General features: G+C 40.7%; 1 protein-coding gene across 1 annotated transcript; it reads left to right on the top strand.

Annotated features, from left to right (window-relative positions):
- The first annotated feature begins 6,008 nt into the window (after nucleotides 1–6,008).
- On the top strand, nucleotides 6,009–12,192 carry LOC307040690 (SERTA domain-containing protein 2-like). The gene has a single exon (XM_079683800.1). The coding sequence runs from the start codon at nucleotides 6,137–6,139 to the stop codon at nucleotides 7,376–7,378; it is 1,242 nt and encodes a 413-aa protein (XP_079539926.1). The 5' UTR covers nucleotides 6,009–6,136; the 3' UTR covers nucleotides 7,379–12,192.
- The last annotated feature ends 1,322 nt before the right edge of the window (nucleotides 12,193–13,514 follow it).

The raw sequence follows: 13,514 nt of genomic DNA, 5'->3' as shown, positions 1-13,514 counted from the left end.
ATAAGGATGTTATTAGTTTGCATGTTTTTGGTAATACACCAAAGTGTTGGACACTAATAAACCTTCATGTTTGGAGTAAGTTAAGCTTTAATTATTTTGCATTTACTTCTTTTACACACCTCTGTTATGAACAACACCCAAACAAAACCCATGACATTTCTCCTAAGTTGCAGTACATGTAATTTCTGTAAAATCAGCAGACTGACTCATCAGTGACTCAAGAAACTGAAACATAAAACAGCTTGTGTCTCAGTTTCTGTATGAAGTGGGAGCATCAAATATGCAAATTAGTTGTTTGCTTTTTATCTTTGAACTGAAGTGACTGCTGCTGGACGCCCTGTACATGATGACTCACACACACACACACGCACACACACACACACTGTTGAATATCTTGCAGTGTGTTGAGGAGACGTGAGCAGCAGCACACATACAGGATTTCTCACTTCCTGGAGTCTTTCTGTAGTTTCCCTTGAAACACAGTTATCGACAGAAACAAGGAACACACTCATATTTTTTATAGCTGAGTTATAACTAAAGAGACACAAATACTAAACCCTCACAACATAAAGTTAGATAACTGGATGTTTTGCTTTTATTTTAGCATTTGTTTGACATTATAAGAATCAGAGATAGTGTTACCAATTACATTGTGGGCCTAAACCGAGCAACGAAAATCTCTCTTACTTCCTGAGTGCAGTAATTATAAGAGTCTCTTTAAACAGGTCAGTGTGCAGCAACATGTTCCTACATGTGAGGCAGAGCAGCGTGGGCAGACACACACACACACACACACACACACACACACACACACACACACACACACACACACACACACACAGACACAGACACAGACACAGACACAGACACACACAGACACAGTCAGGTAGACAAACACAGTATCGGTTCCTTTGAGTCATGATAATGATTTAACCTTTTGGGTGTTGATGCATTTAGTTTAACATGGAGTCTGTTTCTGTGTGACAGCTTTGTAAAGTATGTGCAAATTCAAACTCTAGTGCGGTCCGCTCCATAAAACTCTTCAATTGACTGCATCAGTATCATTCATTTAGTTCTTTTTCAAAATAGACAAAGAGACCCCCACACAAACGCTCTCTTCTTTCCATAAACCTCAAATCTGACAGATTAAACCCCGGACCTGTGTCTACACTTCTGCCAGTGAGAGTCATTATAAAAAAATATGTTGATGCCACAGACTGTATATAGGTTGATGCACGCTCTCACACAGCCAGCAGCTCCTCACAGCTCCAAACATCGGCGTACATTCCCAAAATGTGTCATTTGGATGAAAGTATCACATATTGGTAATATCAATGAGTTTGTCACCTGAAAAAAAAAAACTTCATTCAAAAGCTTAAAAACAGTTTCTTAAATAAAGTCGTTTTCATGGGCGTGCAAAAGTTGGTCGTTTTTCTTTTTGTTGCTGACTTAAAGCAGCAACACGTCCCTCCTGCACAGAGCAGACAGTGATCATCAACACGACCCATTATCACAGCTTATGTAGGAAAAACCAGGACAAGAGCTTTTGTCTGTTATCTGAATTTAATCTTAACCAGGGATCATAACCGTCACGGCGGAATGAAAACACACACACACACACACACACACACACACACACACACACACACACACACACACACACACACACACACACACACACACACACACACACACCATGTATACATCACTTCAGGGGACATTACATTGACTTACATGCATTTCCTGGAGACTTATCCTAACCTTAACCATAACCAACACATGCCTAACCCTAACCAAGTCTTCGCCCAAAAATTAATGATTCCCCTCATCGGGACCTCCATTTTGTCCCCATAAGGGAGGCGAGTCCCCACATGTGACTGTGTAAACAGATTTAGGTCCTCACAAGTATAGTAATGCTAGGCCACACACACACACACACACACACACACACACACACACACACACACACACACACACACACACACACACACACACACACACACACACACACACACACACACACACACACACACACACACACACACACACACACACACACACACACACACACTGTCCACAGGATACAGCTCCTGTAAAGTGTGCACTGCAGGAGTGTGTTTGTGGAGGAGAAAGTTGGCGGTCACTGTGTGTGTGTGTGTGTGTGTGTGTGTATTTGTGTGGGGGGGGGTGTCGTCAGGATGACTAAACACTGAAGCGGCTGAGCAAGAAATTCCTGTGGAGTCGCTGCAGCTCGGGGGGGAAAAGGCTCCACAGTGAGATAGAGACACGCTGACCTCACTGTCCTCTGACATCCCAAGGTGTCACACACAACAGGTGTCTCTGCATGTGACATCACACCTGAAAGGAGCCTTACCTCTTACATTAGAAAAGTGTCTCTGCTGATTTTTGTTTCATTTACGCTGAAGCAGCTGAAACAAGTCAAGTCACATGACTGAGGTTGCTGGTTTCGTTTTTGGTGCGTGCTGTGACTAATTGTATTACAATGTTATGTTAATTAATGTTTCTCACGCCACAGGTGAGATGTTACAGGTGTGTCAGCGGTTTCTGGAAGATTAAGAAGGAAAATATGCAGAATTTTAAACGACTCTGAATGTGATCAGTGTGAACGTAAGCCAATTGTCATTACATATTCTGGCAGAGCTTTGAAGTTCAATAGTTTGATGTCATTTTTTTTTTTTTTTAAATCAAACGTACCTGAGATTTGATTCTTCCAGCTCCTTAAATGTGAAGATGTGCTGCTTTTCTTTGAGAAAAACATCAGTAAGGATGTTGAGTGTTTAAGAAAACTCAAAAAGTATCTATACATCCGAAAACGTTTGTTATTCTCACCCTGAACGATGCATAACAGAGCCGCAATAATAAGTTGATTTGATTAATTGATAGAAATTTAAACTACGTGAACGGAATACTTTTTTGAAAACGCATACGGTGCGTAAACGCAAACGTTCCCGTTTAAATGGGGTCTAAATGTGTTGACGAGTTTGGTCTTAACAGTGAAGTATCTTTAATATCTTTGGGTTTTGGGCATTTGATGACGATACTTATGTCTCGAGGAAATGGAAAGCCTGAAACTAATCAGCTAATAGGAAACTATCGATATTTGCGCACGTAACTGGAGGTCAAAACTGAAATCACTACATCAAACTCACTTTAGATTTAAAAACAAGTGGATCCAGGTACCTGAGGCCACCTGGACAGGAGGTCATGTGACCACCAGTTTATATACTGAGTCTCCCTCTGCACTGTGAGAGCAGAGCGCTGTAACACAACACCAGCTCTGATAGTTTACTCAATGGAAAGGTATGCAACACACACACAACCATACATACAACCATACACACACACACAAACACACACACACACACACACACACACACACACACACACACACACACACACACACACACACACACACACACACTCACATACACACCTGACCTGTCAGATCTTCATGACAAAGACTTTGTTTTTTTACCCACAAATGCAGTTTCTGAAACTATTTTGGGATTTTCACTTCATCAGACAGACAGCTGCCAGAAGGGGAGAATGGGGGAGGAGAGAGAGAGAAGGGGGGGGGGGGGGTGTAACATTTTTGAACCTCTGTCAGTCACAAGATTCAGTCTTGATTTAAAAGGATGCTCGATCACAGTTCAGTTTCATTAAGAAAATTACAGACAGACAGGGGGGAGGAAAACATCTCTCTCTCTCTCTCTCTCTCTCTCTACCTCTCTGTCTCGCCCATCACCCCCTCACCTCGTCATCTGGGTGTCGGAGCAGATGGCCTCTGAGGGGCCCCGCAAGGGTCTAAAGCAGAGAGGAGGCGGGCGAGCACATGAATAATCATATATAAGAAGTGTGTGTGTGTGTGTGTGCACGCTGCCTCTTTCAGTCTCTCGGCACTTTCAGACCCCTGTTGGCCGAGAAATAGCGAGGTCACCGGTTCAAATCCCCCCCACAGCTGCTTCATCTGCACTCAAACAGAGTAAATAAGTACACACTACTCGAGTACTCAAGTACACATCCGATGTTCCTTTATTAGCATATAATGTATGTGAGACCTTTTTGTGGGGTTTCCCCTCACTTCAAACTGTCAAAACTACTCTTTAAATCCCTCCACCGCAGGGGTGTCAAACTCAATTTCATCACGGGCCACATCAGCATTATGGCTGCACTTAAAGGGCCGGTTGTCACTTTAAGGCTATATAAAAATACATATATAAATATTTAATATATATAAAAGTATGTATTATATTTATATTACATTATTGCCTCTGCATTGAATTATTATGGGACAGGGTAATAACTTCATAATGAACTACGTCTGAAAGCAGAAGTCTAGGGCAAATAATTGCAAGTCTCTTCAGTGAGAATGTCACAAAATGATTTAAAAAGAAAATTCAAATTCTGGAAACAAAATCAAAAAATAAAAGAAAGTGACATTTTGAAAAATATAAAATATGTCAAATTCTAAAATAAAAGGCATATTTTTGAAGAAAAAGTCAAATTCTGAGAAAAAAAGTCAAATTTGAGATGCATTGTGGGACATGTAGTTTATGGGCAACGTGCTTCTGTTAATCCCCATGTGACCGTATAAACATATTATATTCTTTAAAAGCTCTTGTGCAGCCACATAAAATGAAGTCACGGGCCGGATTTGGCCCCCGGGCCTTGAGTTTGACACCCCTGCTCTACCGGATGAAGGTCAGAGATATCGTAAATAAAGTAGTATTGTTCGAAAGTGTTCAGTCAGTTTCTAGATCTGATACAACTATGTTACATTCTTAATTGTGCATAACATCTAGAGGTGTGTCAATAGTGAGTAAGGTGTGTCATTGTTCACACTTTGCTACGACCCTAAACATTAATGTAAAGGTCATGACATTTCAGAGGCTGATTTCAAATAAGTTTCACATTTTTGAGACACTCAAGTGTGTGTGTGTGTGTGTGTGTGTGTGTGTGTGTGTGTGTGTGTGTGTGTGTGTGTGTGTGTGTGTGTGTGTGTGTGTGTGTGTGTGTGTGTGTGTGTGTGTGTGTGTGTGTGTGTGTGTGTGTGTGTGTGTGTGTGTGTGTGTGTGTGTGTGTGTGTGTGTGTGTGTGTGTGTGTGTGTGTGTGTGTGTGTGTTTCAGTACGGAAGTGGCCAGTTTCCTGTGTTTTGTTGTTCAGGGAGTCAGAAGGTGTCAGACTGACTCCCACCCAATCAGCTGACTGAGGCTCACATGGGAGCAGGTCAGCTGACTGCACACACACACACACACACACACACACACACACATTTCTCATCACAGTTTGTGAGAAGGCTGCTAATCTTCCAGATTTGATTTTACTCCAAAGTTTCAAAGCCCAAGAAAGACCGTTAACATGAACTTTGTGCCTCAAAACTACTATTTATACTTTCCAAAGTATTCAATACCTTTTAAAACTGTTTAGGGCTTCATGTTGCATAAAGTCAATGCTTTGCTGTGAACAAAGAAGGCTTTCACGATATTGGAGGTAATGATCGGTTTGAAATATGATTCACATTATCATTGAAAATAAAATGAAATGATCGCAATGTGATTATTTTGATATTGATGGATCTGTACCGAACAAAGATTTGTTTAAATAGTCTGTAGGATACTTTTGCAGCCAACACTTCTCTGATGAGCGGAAATATTTTTTTTTTGCATATTTTGCTTTTACTAAATAGTGTGCTTCCTACAACTTGAATATTGCAACTTTCCATATTAAGATTTTGCTCAAATATGGTCAATTGTCCATCCCGAGTATATCATATTTCTTTACTCTCTCAGAATCAGAATACCTTTGTTAGCCCCTCAGAGGGGAAATGTACATTTGTTACAGCAGAAAAGAGCCAAAGACGGCGTAATGTTACCTAACAAACATGCATAATTTGTTTAATTAAAGATAAAAAAATTAAATATATAAAAAAAAAAAAACGTTTTTATTATTCTCTGTCATTTTAATGCAGTGCAGCTTTCTTATTTTCTCTCTCTGATCTGTTTGGGTCTCCTCTCCTCAGATCCATGTTGGGTTCATTCTAATAATTACTTTTTGCATATTTTGCTTTTACTAAATATTGTGCTTCCTGCAACTTGAATATTGAGATTTCTTAAAATGCGGTCAATTGTGCATCCCGAGTGTATCATTTCTTTTCAATATCTGTTGTTGCCACATTTCAGTTTCTTCGTCCGTCAATCTTTGATACTGTGCAGCTTGCTTTCATTTATGATGTTGGCGCAGTGGGCTAGAGCGTTGATCATCAGATTAAGGGGCGTTGTGGAACTCCAGTTCGAATCCCGCCGCTGCGTAATCGCTGTAATAAATGTTTTAATGAATTATTACTGTTATTCTTGTGGCCTCTCTCTGATCTCCGTCTCTTTCCTCAGATCCATGTTGGGTAACGGGGTGAAGCGTAAACTTGACGATGATGAGGACGTCCTGGAGGAAGAGCGGCGCCCCCCCTCAGGAGGCGTTGTGTTTCAGACCTCCTCCACCCGGCAGACTCTCCTCAACATGTCTCTGATGAAGCTGTACGGCCCGCGGCCCGCCGACCTCCGCCTGCAGCGCCGCGTGCTCATCAACAACGTCATCCAGCGCATCCACAGAGACTTCAGGCAGGAGGGGGGGGGCGTCGGGGCGCTCTTCTTCTCCTCTTCATCGACCGTGAGCGAGGACGAGAGCTTCCACCAGCCTCCATCTTCCTCCTCCTCCTCTTCCTCCTCCTTCAGCATCCTCTCCTCCTCGATGTCCGGACTGCTGACGGACTCCTGCCTCACCCCCGCCTCGCTGCTGGAGGAGGATCTTCCCATGTTCTTCACTCTTCCTCCCTCCTCTTCCTCCTCCTCCTCCTCCTCCTCTTCCTCCTCCCAGCACCTGCTCCTCTCCCCCAGGATGCCACCATCGCCCTCTCCGTCCCCCAAAGACAGCTTCTCCTCGGCCCTGGAGGAAATCGAGGAACTCTGTCCCTCCTCCTCCTCAGAGTCGCCATCACCGCCTCCTGCTCAGGTTTTATTTGATGTTATCATGAAGGAGGAAGAGGTGGAGAGTAAACCTCCTCCTCTTCCTCCTTCTCTTCCTCCTCTTCCTCCCCTTCTTCCTCTTCCTCCTCCTCCCTCCCAGCCCCACTCCTTCCTCACTGACTTCACCCTGGACGACGTCCTCTTCACAGACATTGACACGTCGATGTACGACCTCGGCCCCTCAGGAGCCCCTCCGTCCAAGATGGCCCCCATGGTGACGGCGGACGATCTGGTGCGTTCGATGTCGGGTTTCGGAGCGCCGGGCGCTCAGAACCAGCCGTTCAAAATGGACCTGGCCGAGCTGGACCACATCATGGAGGTGCTGGTGGGCAGCTGAGCAGAACTTAGTGAGGCTTTGTTCAATTTGTACAGTTTTCAAAGTAACAACGGGCTTCACTCCGGGTCGTCTGGAGGATCACAGCTGCTGAGGGAATTCACTGATCAATCACACGGGCTGGATTTCACACGGAGAGAAATCCACTGGAGGTTTCAGGCAGGTGGTTTATTAATGAAACTTAAACACAAGTTCAAAAGTAGTAAACACGGTATAAAGGCCTGGTCAATATTTGGTTTTAAAGCTCAATGAGTTAAAGCTCAGTGAGTTAACGCTCAGTGAGTTAACGCTCAGTGAGTTAACGCTCAGTGAGTTAACGCTCAGTGAGTTAAAGCTCAGTGAGTTAACGCTCAGTGAGTTAAAGCTCAGTGAGTTAACGCTCAGTGAGTTAACGCTCAGTGAGTTAACGCTCAGTGAGTTAAAGCTCAGTGAGTTAACGCTCAGTGAGTTAAAGCTCAGTGAGTTAACGCTCAGTGAGTTAACGCTCAGTGAGTTAACGCTCAGTGAGTTAAAGCTCAGTGAGTTAACGCTCAGTGAGTTAACGCTCAGTGAGTTAAAGCTCAGTGAGTTAACGCTCAGTGAGTTAAAGCTCAGTGAGTTAACGCTGCAGAGCTCCAGGTAGAAAGAAAAGCTCTTCCAGCTCTTTTTGGTGCTTTGACCAAAACCAACAGCCTCTAAATAAAACAAGGCTATCTTTCATAAGAGCCTTATTTTACTTTAGCCTAAATGCTAGCACTTAGCCACGGAGCTTCTGGTTCTCAGGCCTTTGAACTAGCTAGCTTGCTAACTGCATAACAAACATGTTAGCTAAACTGCTAACAGGCAGAACATCCTCACTATAGAGTGCCACAGTGACGCTTCCTAAAACCCGGAAGTAAGTTCGCATTTTACCACTTCCGGTTCCTTCGATAAAAACCAATGCAATTTCTCCGTAGGATTTTGGAAGATAGTTTGAAATAAGGTCTGTGGTTGAAACACGTTCAAGAGACGGATCACGTTTTGTTCAGCCGGGTAATGTCCACATGTCTACCCTGCTTTTATAATTCTCGAATCATAAATATAATAGATAGATTTATGATTTGAAGATTGTAAAAGTAGGGTAGACATGTGGAGATGATCCGAAATTGCATTAGTTTTTGTCGAAGGAACCGGAAAGAGTTTTCTTCCGGGTTTTAGGACGCGTCACTGCGGCACTCGCCTAAACTTTGTATATCCTGAAAGAAGACGTTTAATGAACTGGATAAAGGAAAATAGCTTATAAGCTACGATAGCATCCTCCTCTTTTGCCAAGACAGCTTGCTATTTGTCAATGGTGCAAATAATAATGTCCATATTGAGTTTAACTTGGTGAGGACTGACTGATTTCCCTGCAGATTGTGAAGCTCTGATTGACCAGGCCTTTAATGTGTGACGCAGACCAGTCATGTGTATAAAAACACACAGCAGCGTTAGTCTTAGTCCCTGAGCATTGAGAACCCTGAGCTCCACACTGAGGACCCGCCGTGTGAATGACTCCCTCTCAGAGACACAATGAGCTCAGAGTTTGTCTTCCAGCTCCGATAACTCCGGCCTGAAGTCCCGTTTTCCTACCGCTGTCCGAGAAATTGTAAAGATCAAAAAGAGACTTTTTTTCTACCGCCGGTGCATGTTTCCACAAATATGAGATGAAGACAGAAATCTCAATAGCATTTATAAAAAAACAAAACAATCCAGTGCCTTTTTCTAAAACCTCGATCACGCCGTCACGTCTTGCTGTCGCTCGTCACGAAGCAATACCTGTTCTTAATTACCCACAATGCATCATGTTATACCTTTTGAAGAGGATCCCGCCTGCAGAGATACTTCGGTCCAGAACGAGTGTGAGAGCATCTCCACGTGTGTGAATGTTGAGCTATTTCTATTGTTGTTTTTCAAACGGAAACATAACGTCTGAGGTTTTTTGTATTTTTCCACAAATCCAAGGAAAAAAGCAGATAACACATTTCATTTATTTGTGTTTTTGTTGGATTTGACAACAGGAAACATATATAACAGCAGCAGACTTTATGTTTCTAGTTTTCATTTTCTTTAGCCGGTTTGTTGCTCATAATATCCAACTTACTTCCTGCCTACAGATCAACTTTGTGTCTGAACAGTAATCACTGTTGTTGTTGTTGTTGTTGTTGTTAAGTCTGTCACAGTTTCTGGTTTAAAAACAACCTTTACTTTTGGAAACACAAAGAGTAAAGCATCTTATTGGTTGAGTTCAAACCTGAGCTAAACTAGCAAGTGTAAATTAGCTGAAAATCAAGGAACTCAATTATAAATATTATTTAAAAAGAAAGGTAATCATTTCATTTTACCAGATTATGGTTGCACTCAAAGGGCCGGTTGTAATTATATAAATATATGATATTTATATAAAATAATGTATTATATGACATTATTGCCTCTGAATTGGATTATTATCGGATAGGATATTAACTTAGTAATTAACTACGTCTGAAAGCAAGGCAAATAATTGCAAGTCTCTTCAGTGCGCATGTCACAAACCGAGATGCATTGTGGGACATGTAGTTTATGGGCAACCTGCTTCTGTAAAGTGGCATGTAACCGTATAATAAACGTATTATTTTCCTTGCTAGCTCTTGGGGGGGCCACATAAAATCAAGTCGCGGGCCGAATTTGGCCCCCGGGCCTTGAGTTTGAGACCCCTGCTTTAATCTAAGAGAATTAGCAGGAAAAAAAAGATAAATAACCATAACACTTTCCCTCCTAATACATGTATTAAGTATTTTTTCGTTACACTTGACGGACATTGGATGTTTTTGAGCTAATACCCACACCAACAACACTCAAATCAATGGGTTTGGCAGCGCTCACTTTAAACTCAACCAATGAAATTGTATCTTTCTAAAAATAACATTTCAACCTGGAGTTAATAAAACTCACATTTGGAAAAAATAGAAAGTATGTTGTTTATGGTTTGTAGTAAAATGGTGACTCAAGTTTTCACAAGCAGACGTTCCCTTTACCAGAAATAACTCTATGAATTATTTATTACCCCGCGGCTCCGTGTGTATTTATTGTATCTCTGGACACTAATATTTGGTTTGTACAGAAACATAAATATGTATTCTCTGTAAAGGATTTCTCCACCAAGGCTGCCCTCTCAGTTCAGGCTTAACTCAGAGGTCCTTTTGGGTGGAAGTCTATGAAATATTCCGTCATTTAATAAATGATCGGAGTTTTTTTTTTTAATACTATGTAATATATTTTAGGATTTCAGCAATTCAATTCAACCTATGCCACTGTGTGTGTGTGTGTGTGTGTGTGTGTGTGTGTGTGTGTGTGTGTGTGTGTGTGTGTGTGTGTGTGTGTGTGTGTGTGTGTGTGTGTGTGTGTGTGTGTGTGTGTGTGTGTGTGTGTGTGTGTGTGTGTGTGTGTGTGTGTGTGTGTGTGTGTGTGTGTGTGTGTGTGTGTGTGTGTGTGTGTGTGTGTGTGTGTGTGTGTGTGTGTGTGTGTGTGTGTGTGTGTGTGTGTGTGTGTGTGTGTGTGTGTGTGTGTGTGTGTGTGGTATATTGTATATGGATAAACATGTGGGCCAGTTTCAAATGACTAAATCTGAATAGAAACTTCAAATAAAATGGTTTTTTTTACGTTTCAACCGGGATTAAACTTGCTGATGTGTGCCTAGATCTAAATGTCTGTAGCCCAAAACATCTTCTATGTTTAGTTATTGCAATGCTTTAAAATCAATGTTGCTAATCATTGATATATGAAAAAAATCCCCCTTGCATGTTGTGTGTTTTACACAAAAAATGCCATTATGTAAACAAACAGGCATTTAAAAAAATCTTAACCTTTATAAATATCTGGTATTTCTGTTAAAAATCTATCTGAGCTGAAGCTGGTAAAGAGAAAATAATATTAAAATGTGATTGAATTGAATGGCAGTTAAACGCAGTGTTAAAGCTGAATGGTGTCGCCCCCTGCTGGACAGATGCGGTAACAGCACGGAGTTACACCAGTGAGTAGTACTGCATGTGTCCTTATGTGAAAAAATAACATTTAATTCAACATCCAATGCCTTTTTAAAGATTCAATACCCTTTCTTTTGTATTGCTAAGATCTTCCTGTAGTTGTTCCTCCACCATTCACACTGTATTTGTTTTTTTTTACTTTTAACACATTTCCAGTGTATGCATCCACCTGTTGTTAATCAGTATTTAAAACTTAGAGACAGGGATCTAAATTAGGGATATCAATTAATACAATATTTACATTACACACTGTTTGTTATAAAGAATAAGTTAGATGGTGCTGTGTGTGTTTTAAACCCTTTCATAGAGGAGTATCAGCATCCAAAATATCAGAAAACTGTGTTCTTTGGTTCTAAAGTTGAACATTTTTAATATAAAAATAAACAAAAGTAGGAAGAATGTGACTTCCCAAACCCTTTTTTTATTTAGATTTAATCGATGTAATCATTTTTAAACTGGCTCCATGTTGTTTATCCTGTCTCTTCTGTCTGTTTCCATCCAGAGAATGAAAGATTGGTTGTTCTCATCAAACCAAATGTTTGTATTATTATTATTATGTTGTTGTTGTTGTTGTTGTTTGTAGCAGCTCTGTGGCTCTGCAGGTTTGTACTGGACATTAAAGGGAGGGATGAAGTGATTCTGTACATCGATGCCTTCTCCTATGCAATACATCATGTTTCCTTCTGACGGCGATTATTATTATTATTATTATTATTTGAATGTGATGAGGATTCAGCTCTGAGGGGGGGGGCACTTTAGTAATTTTATTTTATACATTAAATGAAAATTATCTCATCTTTGTCTTCCTGTCTTTTATTTTTATAACAGATTTTATCTCGATTGATTACATTTTTTTTATTTGAGAGGAGAGGAGGAGAGGTGAGAGAGGATCTGGTTTGATTTAAACTAATCAATAACTTAGGCATTTTAATTTGATTTAATAAAAACAAATTTAAATGATGTATTAGAAAAAATAAAAGAAACATTTTATTGATGACCTAATTCTAGTAATAGTATAATAGAATTCTTAATTATTCAGTCTCTAAATGTTAAATAACTACGCTAGTGAATAGTGTAATTAAATTAAAATAGGTTACATTTAAAGCCTTTTTAACATCATTTTACCATTTAAAGACTAAATTAATTTGTACATTTTATATTTCTATTATTATTTTACAGTGAATTGAATGCATTTCTTCAAACATACTGCAAATGTTTTTGGCATTTTTCTTTACAGGTTAATTTAATTTCTAAACAATGTAATGTCTATTTATTTGTTAGCACAAGTTAGCCTCTATTAAAGGTAGGGTAGGTAAGAATTGAGAAACCAGCTCGAGTGCGCTAGAATTTGAAAATACGCAGCCGAAAAAAATCTGCCCCTTCCTTCAGACTTCCTCACAGAGCCCCTCCTCCAACACACACATGACCAATGAGGGCACGAGATAAGTTTCTGCACAGATGGAAGGCTGACAGGCAGGTAGGCCATCCAGTTATTTTATTGTGTGTGTGTGTGTGTGTGTGTGTCAGTATGTTAGTGTGTGAGTTACAGTATGTGAGTGTGTGTGTATTCATGTGTCACATTTTGTGAGTGTGTGTTACAGTATGTGAGTGAGTGTGTGTGTGTGTGTGTGTTACAGTGAGTGAGTGTGTGTGTGTGTGTGTGTGTTACAGTATGTGAGTGTGTGTTAGAATAGTATGAGTGTGTGTGAGAACAGTATGTGAGTCATTATGTGAGTGTGTGTGTTACAGTATGTAAGTGAGTGTGTGTGTGTGTTACAGTATGTGTGTGTGTTACAGTATGTGAGTGTGTGTTACAGTATGTGAGTGTGTGTTACCAATGAGGGCACGAGATAAGTTTGTGCACAGATAGGGTTAGGGTTATTTCATCCAGTTATTTTAGCCGGGCCGGCTCAGATGATTGGTCGTGCTTTTTACAGCGCCACGGCTTCCACTGATGACATTTTTGTATGTATTTATTGTCAAAGCATTTAATATATTCATTGCTATCGGGATGTTAAGAGCATTCCATGGAATATAACTAAGTGTTTCTGAAGTGAATTACCTACCCCCCCCCCACCTTTAACATTTTGGCCAGAATTGATACATATTTTCCTGCA

Source organism: Notothenia rossii, assembly GCF_949606895.1.
Source record: "Notothenia rossii genome assembly, chromosome: 1".
NCBI lineage: Eukaryota > Metazoa > Chordata > Actinopteri > Perciformes > Nototheniidae > Notothenia > Notothenia rossii.
Note: the sequence above shows the minus strand (reverse complement) of the source record. Positions and strands in the feature narration are given on the sequence as shown.

What these genes read in the sequence shown, in the direction of transcription:
- LOC307040690 (XM_079683800.1), top strand. Translation starts at nt 6,137, where the DNA reads ATGCGGTCAATTGTGCATCCCGAGTGTATCATTTCTTTTCAATATCTG.